This window comes from Manihot esculenta, chromosome 9 (assembly GCF_001659605.2).
Source record: "Manihot esculenta cultivar AM560-2 chromosome 9, M.esculenta_v8, whole genome shotgun sequence".
NCBI classification, from domain to species: domain Eukaryota; kingdom Viridiplantae; phylum Streptophyta; class Magnoliopsida; order Malpighiales; family Euphorbiaceae; genus Manihot; species Manihot esculenta.
The window spans coordinates 16,804,039-16,813,303 of NC_035169.2; the positions used below are offsets into that span (position 1 = coordinate 16,804,039).

The 9,265-nt window shown below is 30.0% G+C and overlaps 1 protein-coding gene across 1 annotated transcript; it reads right to left on the reverse strand.

The window, feature by feature from the left end:
* Positions 1–4,617: 4,617 nt before the first annotated feature.
* Positions 4,618–7,048, reverse strand: LOC110623376 (magnesium-protoporphyrin IX monomethyl ester [oxidative] cyclase, chloroplastic). Its single transcript, XM_021768292.2, has 5 exons — positions 6,507–7,048; positions 6,365–6,429; positions 5,895–6,222; positions 5,569–5,667; positions 4,618–4,945 (listed from the first exon to the last, which is right to left on the reverse strand). The coding sequence occupies exons 1-5, from the start codon at positions 6,957–6,959 to the stop codon at positions 4,682–4,684; spliced, it is 1,209 nt and encodes a 402-aa protein (XP_021623984.1). The 5' UTR covers positions 6,960–7,048; the 3' UTR covers positions 4,618–4,681.
* Positions 7,049–9,265: the final 2,217 nt, after the last annotated feature.

Here is a 9,265-nt window from a genome sequence, read left to right on the forward strand (position 1 = left end):
AGTGTATGATGGTATGATGATTTAGTTATGAATTAAAATGACCAATATGATTGATCATGTATAATTTTTATTTTTGAAAAATAGGGCATGTATATCCTATCTTTCTCTATATCTCTTTATTGTATTTCTTTTCTCATCTTACTCTCCTCAAATGCAACTTGAGATATTTTTGAAAAGAATTATACAATTAAATTACGTAGAATTATATTAGAATTAAATACCAAAGTAAGAAGTTGCACATGGAAACTTGTAGGAGGCATTTCGAAAGGAGATCCAAAGAAGAAAATTAGATAGATTGTAATTATTTTCTTTAGATTGTAAATCATGCAATCTGCCTAGAAGAGACCTCATGCTTCATGGCTCGAAGAATCCAATGTAGAAAAGTTCATAACTAAATCATATTTACTTTTGTATGATAAAAGTATGTATGTTATGTATGATGAGAATTAAAAGGAAAAAATCTCTCATAATAGCATTAAGATATCATGCCTTTTATTAATAAAGTGGAAACCAAGATTCTATTTACAACTGGATTCTTGAATATACTCAAACTAATTCTACATCGAATATGTTCAAATCTTATTAATGGGTATGTCTTAAATAATTTTTTTAATTTGTTGAGCATACTCAAGACGGTTAAAATTAGAGGCAAGAATGGAATTATATATATGAGATATACATTAATTAAGAGTTGATATTCCAATGATTCAATAGTAGCATAAGATGCAATTGGTATGAGATACCTACCATAAAAATTAAAATTGGATTTATTGAGCATGCTCAATGCTTAATTTTAATTTAATTGAAAACCGACTCACTAGGAAAACCCCAATAAGCTTTCTCGAGTTAATAGTGAGGGCTATTGGTTTGCAATAAAATAGTGGGTAAAATGCATAATTTAAAGACCATAAATAATGCATTCATATTCATACTCTAATATGTTTTCTTTACATCTATCTCATCATCATCATGAAAACTTAAAACATTAACTTGGAAAGCATTCTTGATGCAAATAATCTATCTGGCTCAAACTTCATGGCCTGGTACTAAAACTTTAGAATTGTTCTCTAAGTATAAAAAAGTAGTTAATGTGTTGGATAAGGCTATTCCACTAGTTCACGAGATGATGCACTTGCTGAGGAATATGCTGCTTATCTAAAGCATACTGAGGATAGTGAGTGGGCAACATGCAACATGCATCATGCTTGCCTCTATATCTTCAGAGCTCTAAAAGCAACACGAGCATATGGATGCTCATACAATCATCTTCCATTTGAAGAAAATAATGTCGCATGGAACGATATGAGATATCAAAACTGTTATTCTATTGCGAGTTGTTGGAAGGAACTCCAACTGAGCAACATGGATGAAGATGAATGGATATACTAATATTTATATTATTAAAATAAATACTAATATTGTTTTTGAAAATCAGTTATGGGTATTAGATATTGATTATATTATACACTTATGTTTCAATAAAGGGGATTAGAGTTGGCCCTAAAAAGATTGAAGCAATCCTTGAATAAAAGCCATATAAGAATGCTACAGAGATTAGAAGTTTCTTTCAGGTTAGTTGGATATTACATACGATTTGTAAAGAGATTTTCACTTATAATAGCTCTACTAACTAAATTGTTGCATAAAAATACTAACTTTAAATAGGATGGAAAATGCTAGGAAAGCTTTGAAAAACTACAAGTGATGCTTGTAGGAGCACATGTCCTTAATCAACCAATGTGGGACAAGGATTTTATGATTTGTAGTGATATTCTCATTATGGACTTGGTTGCATTTTGATGTAGGAGGGAAAGGTAGTTGTCTATGGTTTTGGGCAGCTTAAATTGCATGAGAAAAACTATCCCATCCATGATTCGAAGTTGGCAGCCATAATTTTTACATTAAAGATATGGAGGCAATATATTTATGGCGAAAAGCGTTACATTTATACAAATCACAAGAGTCTTGAAAAATTTTCCTACACTAAAGGAACTTAACCTGAAGGAAAAGTGTAGGAAGTTTCATCCTTTTATATTTTCATATACTAATTTAATGCATAAAGCTTTCTTTTTCTTTTTCTTTTTTTTTTCAATTCTTTTATAATACAAATTGATATAGGTGAGTCAACTTCAACGGAAAAAGAAATAGTGAAGGGTAAAGATGGTGAAACAAAGAAATTAGAAAGGAATTGGAGTAAAAAGTTTGGTATTCTTTGATTTCTAAATTTTCTTTGAATTTTTCTTGAATTTGTACAATTAGGATTTATGTGTTGTTATTGGTGGTATATAATTGAATATTTAAAAGTGCTATATAAATTTAGAAATGAGTTTTGAAAGATTGAAAATGAAGGAAAACTAGTTTAGTTATTAAATCCTAATGCGGCAAATTGTATACCTATTGGGCAATATATGTTTAGAAAGTTTTAACTTCTTGTGTAAATATTCAATTGAGGTGTAACACGAACAAAAGAAACTTAAGACAATAAACTAAAACTTTAATGAAATATCATTTTCTGATTCTAAATCTAAGATAATGAAAAATACAAGACAAAACCGGTTCTAGGATTAGTATATCCAAAACGGTCTATATTCTTTAAACTTTAACTAGATTTATACTTAGTAAAATAAGGTAAGGCTAGAGCCAAATGAATTGTAAGAAGTAGAACTAAAATTTTGTAAAAGACACCTAAGTCTAATTATATATGCAAAATTACTAAATTATTTTCTTTAGTAAGTTAGAATCGATATCTAATCTAGACTGTTAAACATATTATAAGGCAGATTATAAAATAAAATTCATAAGTTAAGTATTAAGTATACCATACCTTATTGAAAGTTAAGATAAAAATATACAACTTTCATGAAGAGACTTTACTCTAATTTTGTCTTTTAAAATGTGTCACAAATTTGGATTGAATGTATTCTTAGTGTGATAATAGGCTTAAAAATTTGGTGTGCTTGCTTTTTGTTAGAATTATGCATATGCTTGCTTGACATGCTTAGTTTATGTACTTGCTAGATTATCGAAAAACTTTTCGTGCATCAATAAGTACAAAATGACCATTTCATGCTTGCTTGAAGTTCAAGATGATTATTTCAAGTTTACTTATTATGCCACTAAAATTATTAAGCTATTAAAATTGTGCATTGAAATAATGCTACCGATAATGAGCATCCAATAATATGAAATTACAATATTGCCAATATGCATAGTTTGATATTTTTGTTTAAAGAATGATATGGAATAATGCATATGTTTATCTAATATAATTTGATAAGTGATATCTAATGTATTTAGTTCTAGTAAACTCAGTAGAAGTCGAGATTAGTATAAGGATATGACATGTTATATACACAGATCTACAATACTAATACCTTTTGTTTGACTTATATTCAAAGGGTACAATGAGATACCTTACAAGTTCAGCTTTTGAGCTCTACCATCACATTTATAAATCTAGCTATTAAGTCTACTATTTGGCACTCCATGTCTATAATTATAATTACTTTGTCTATCTAGTCAATCTCGCTGTGTGTTTATAATTACTGAGATTTAATTAAAAGTTTACAATAATCCTATGATTTTTCATATATGTTCATAGAGCTACCATTTATGCATTTGATTATTGAAATGTGGAAGCATTAGTCATATAATATGACAAAGATCAATTAAATATTTATTTCATGTATACTTAGAAATATATGAGAATATCTAAAGTTCATTTGTTTGTATATGCTAAATCTTGATATTAGTTAATTAGGGGCACTGGATTTGCTTATCATACTTATGTTATATCATTTTTATTGTCCATAATTAAATTGCATATAGATCTACATTATAACTAGTCATCATAATCTTTTGTGTTTTATTCAATTATATTTTAGTATGTACGTATTAAACAGTAATGAATACAGAAGTTATATAAATATATACCCGTATTTCCTTATGCTATTGCTAGAAGGACATAATATGAGATAATGCTTTAAAGTGCTTGTGAACTAGATGTGTGGAAACAAGTGAGTGTTTTAATTCATTTTATATAAGTTAATTTAATTAAAATAGTGTTTTTCTTTTTTGAATCAAAAAAATAGTGTTTTTCTCTTTTTATATCTCACATAATCTCATCTTTTCTAATTCAAGTTTAATAGATTTTAGATATTTATACTAACAATAATAAAATATTATTTTATTTTTAATTATTAAATAAAATTAGAATTTTCTTAATTACTTTTTAATAAATATTATCAAAAAATTAGGAAACTGAACTTCCTTTATATGTTTAGTGTAAATATGGAATTAAAAAGATGATATGATGTGAAAGTGAAAGATGCACATGTAGTTAGACATAATAATAAGAGCTTATTTTTCCCTATCACCTACATAAACATAATTTGATTAACATAGTTTAGTAAATTGATCTTTGTAATTCAGTGAAATCTGTAATTTAAGAGCTAACTATTTGATCGTTGTTTTTTTAAAATTTTTTATCTCTGTATGTGTTTACATTACAGAAATTAAATTGTAGGAAATCATAAAATTGCAAATAAAATACCGTAGGATTTTAATAAATCTTAATCATAAGGAGACATGTGGACGGTGAAGAAAATTATAACAAGGTTGATGAAAATGTTTCCTCAGATTTATATGATGAATATTACATGAGAAACAAAAGGAAAACTTATCAGTAAAGCAGTTGTGGTTCAAACTCTGAAAAATCTACAGAACCAGATTCAATTGGTGGCATCAGATATGCAGCCAAGATTTCAGAAACCAATGCTGCAACAAGTGGAATCCTCTTCAAGTTCTTCACCAATGAATTGTCTTGGGTTTCCCCAACAGCAACCAACTTCTCGTTAATTTCCACCATACGGTCCAACTTTCTCTTGAATTCTGGGTTCTCAACATCCAGCACTGCTGGGAAAATTCTTGCTGTCGTACGGTTTGTCTGCATAGAAAAGAAAATTTTGGACAACTATCTTCATAGACTTGTGCAAATATAGTGATTTGGTCACAATTGAACATCCTATTGGACGCGTTGTAAAAGCAGAACCATCATAACACCACTTTTATATTTTTATTTTTACTACTGGCTAAGGGGAGGGGGGAGTTGAAGCCGGAACTCTCAGGTTCCACAATATGCGACTATCACCAAGCTAAGTCTACGGTTGCACTAGTTTCAGTTTTTCTATTAATTCCTTAATATTATTTGGAATGAAAGAATTTAATTCTCAAAAATTTTCATTTTAAAGAAACTAAAATCATCCATGATTTTGTAAAAGTTTACGGCTGCACAACTTTGATTCTTTTATGTTCTCTTATCCAAAACCTACTAATTCAACTTATTTGGATTTGTACCAGGTAGGTTTATTAAAGGGCATCTTCTCAAGTTCTAAAAATGTTTCATACTAGCACTTAAATTCGAAATTCATAATATTCAATAAAATTGATTTATTTTCTATCAATTCCCTGGTCTGAAAGGAACAAAATTTCCAATCTCAAGATATTATCTAGTCAAGGAGCAAGCAGAAAAGTATGAGTTGGATGTTACAGAGCTGAAATCAGTCTCACCTCAATGATAACATGCATGTCAAATTCTTTGGTGTCCAATCCAATGCCTTCATAGAAAGCTGTTCTCTGGCAATCATTGAGGTACATTGTCACATACACCTGCAACATCATTTCTCAAACATTTAATTAAAAGGGAATTACCAACTGCATATAGAAACACCAAACTAGAATGAATTTTAACATTGAGTTTCAGATTTAATTCATCAAAGAGGACACTTCTTACCTAAACCCAGAAACAAATGCATATATATTTTGTGCATATAGATCAGCCACAATTAACATTAGATTAACGAAAATAGAACATATGGGTATGCATTGGAAATTACCGATAAGCAGAAGAATCGAGACCACAGCTTAGCTTTCCAGTCATTGAGAAATTGAGGCTGTGCCTTCATCAATGCAGAGAAGAAATCACCATGCCTGTTCTCATCTTGGCACCAATTCTCAAAGTACTTGAAAATGGGATAACACTGGTACTCAGGATTCGCTTTGAGATGTCTGTAAATAGTAATATATCTCCAGTACCCAATTTTCTCAGATAAATATGTAGCATAGAAAATGAATTTTGGCTTGAAAAATGTGTACTTCCTAGCCTTTGTCAGGAATCCCAAGTCCAATGCCAGATTGAAATCAGACAAACCCTTGTTCAAAAATCTGCAAACCAAAGCAACACCATCATCTAATTGCTTGCTGCAATTATGTCTCTATGCAATGATTATCAAGAATTTCTTCAGAAATTATTGCACAATTTAGAGAGAGAGAGAGAAAGAGAGAGAGAGAGCTGCTTTCGACATACCCAGCATGCCTGGCTTCATCCCTGGACATTAGAGAGAAAATCTCTGCAACCACTGGATTGGTTTTCTGCAGAAAAAGAAATTGTCAAGCTTGTGATAGCTGAACCACAAAAAGAGGAAGATAACATAAAGAAAATTACATACCTTGAGCCTCCTTCCAAGCTCTTTGTAGAGAAGGAAGCCAGAGAACTCAGCAGTGCATGACCTCTCCAAGAACTCAACAAAGATAGTTCTCAAAGGGCCTTCCATCTTATCAGCAGCTTCCTTGAACTCCTTGTTCCTCACAAAGTGGGTCTGGTTGTAGTCAGTCTTGAATTCTTGCAGAAGAGCTTCAAACTCAGACTGGTTAAGCTTTTTGTTGATCTCAGTGTTGAATAGGGTCTCCATTTCATCAAAATCAGTGGTGTAGAATCTTGGTGTCAAGAGGGTTTCTTTGATTGCAGTCTTGTTAGCTTTCTTGCTTGGCTTTGGTTTTGGAATGCTGGTAGGATTTGCAGCCGCTGAAATTCTAATGGTGGTGAATTTTGAGAAAGAAAATGTTCTCCTTCGGCTGCCGAAGGCGGAGATGGGTTTCACAAGGGCCATCTCGGCTGCCATTTTTCTCGGGTACGGCGGTGAAACTGGTCGAAGGAGAGGCTGAATGCAATTACCAAGTGAGCTGAGGAAGGAGCTAAAGAAAGTGAAGGATAGGATATGTAACATATAATTGGTTGACAGATGATTTAATCTCATCCAATGAAATCTAGGAGTCTAAATGGGAATTTGACGCGTGGCGAGTTATAGGCTACGCTTCATTGCTTCCTGATAATGCCATTTGGAAAATGGCTTTGTGGTCTGTCTTCCACTGCAAATAGATTCTATCTGATTTTCTAATTTCATGATTTTCGTTTTGCCACTTCAGCAAATTTCCCACTATATTTTCGTACACTAGACCTATTTTCAATCTTTTGTCTAAATTATTTTCAAAATTACACTTTAATTTATTTTATTTTAAAATTTCAGAAAATAAAAAATTAAGCCCAATTTTAATAGGCTGAATTTTTAACCCAATGAAAAAAAAAAATCAAGGAGTTTATGTAAAAATAAAAAATTAGGCCTTTTATTTTGATTTAAATTACAAAAAAAATATATTTTAGAGTAAATTGAGTTTAAATATGAAATTCTAAATTAATTTAAAATAATGACTTAAAAAACTCCAAACTACTCATGATTTCAGACATATACCCAAACTATAAACATTAATTAATATATCATAAATTAACTATTAAATTTATTTATACTCTATAATTAAATTTAACCGTTAAATTTAATAAAAATATTAAATTATCATCCTAATTAACATCAAATATTAATATTTTTATTAAAAAAAATCTAAATTTTATAAATTTTAATCATTATACTCTTTTAATTTTTTTAATAAATATATTGATAATATAAAAATTATAATATTATTTTATTTAAAAAATAAGCTCCACCAATAAATAGGTCCAACCAAAGAATATGCCACATAATATGTTTGTACTTCCTATAACGTATAAGCAGTATTTAACAAGATAAAAAAGGAGCTCATTTTTCAAGACTGGCAGGCCTTAATAAAAGGGTCATTTTTTTTTTATATAAGAAGAGACTTTTTTTCTCTTCATGAGATCTTCCCTCTCCCTTTGAAGCTCTCTCTCTCTTTTCTCTCCTAAGCTTTTTCTTCCTCTTCTCTTTTATATTACTTTTTTTTTTATTCTTACCATTAAAACTTAAAAGTTGAAGGATTTTTATCGAGAGATAAATTTCTAATCCCATTTCCTTCATTTTGTAGATTTTTATTCCTAAATCATAAATTGAAAGAATCATATAATAGAGTAAGAAAAAAAATTTTCATTAAATTGCATCGTTTATGAAAATCTGACATAAAAAGTTTTTCTTTTCCTTTTTCATTTGCTAAAGAAATTACCGTTTTATTATTTTTCTTTTTCGTTTGCTAATGAATATCATTTTATTATTTTAAGTTTGAGGTAAGAGAGCAACGGTTGAGTGAGAAAATATAAGGTTATGTAAAAAGAAGGTCAGTGACTTGCTACAACTAACTATAAAATTTATTATTTTAATTTTTCTTAATTTGATCTTGCCTAATGGTGGGTGAAACGTGCCCGGTTAGCATATTTATTTTATTACTTACATATGTTAAATCCATTAAAAAGCCATTTGAAATATTTGGATAAGGACATTTAGGAACTTAATGTTTTGGAGTTGAGAAATAAAAATCTTTCTCTGACAGCTTCGTTGTATATGTATATGCATAAAAAATAATAAATAAAATAAAATAATTGAATAAAGACAGTTTGCGTGTACTTTTTACTTCAATTTTTTGAAGGAAATAAAAAGATTATATAGGAAAAATGAAATAAGAATAATAAATAATGAATATATATTTATGAAACGGCTTAAATAGTTTGCCTGTTAGCATAAATATGTTGGGTCAGCTAATCTAAATTGTTTCAAAGGCACTAGATGATCAACCTTCAAGTGGAAAGACTCCAGCAAATCACGCTCGATAGATCGGTGAAAAACCTCGATCGGATCACACTTAGAATAATAAAAAAAAATCAGATTGAATCATGCTCGATAGGTCAATGAAAGAGCTTTGACCGGATCATGTTTGACAAGTCGGTGAAAGAGCTCGATCGAAACACACTGAAAACAATGAAAAAAAAAAAGACCAAATCATGCTCGACAGGTCAGTGAAAGAGCTCGACCGAACTATGCTTGATTGGTTAATGAAAGAGCCTGAGCTAAAAGGGTGCAACTTAATAGCTTAAGGAGTTATAAGGATGTGTTCATCCCTCTGGAGTAATAAGGTGATTGCCGTGTGCTAGAGCATTGGAGTGATAAGGTGTATTTTTGTAAATATG

What these genes read in the sequence shown, in the direction of transcription:
- LOC110623376 (XM_021768292.2), bottom strand. Translation starts at nt 6,959, where the DNA reads ATGGCAGCCGAGATGGCCCTTGTGAAACCCATCTCCGCCTTCGGCAGC. An exon ending in GATGAAGCCAGGCATGCTGG is followed by an intron (nt 6,223 to 6,364) that starts GTATGTCGAAAG and finishes TTTGGTTTGCAG; the next exon opens with ATTTTTGAACAAGGGTTTGT. An exon ending in CTCGATTCTTCTGCTTATCG is followed by an intron (nt 5,668 to 5,894) that starts GTAATTTCCAAT and finishes ATGATGTTGCAG; the next exon opens with GTGTATGTGACAATGTACCT.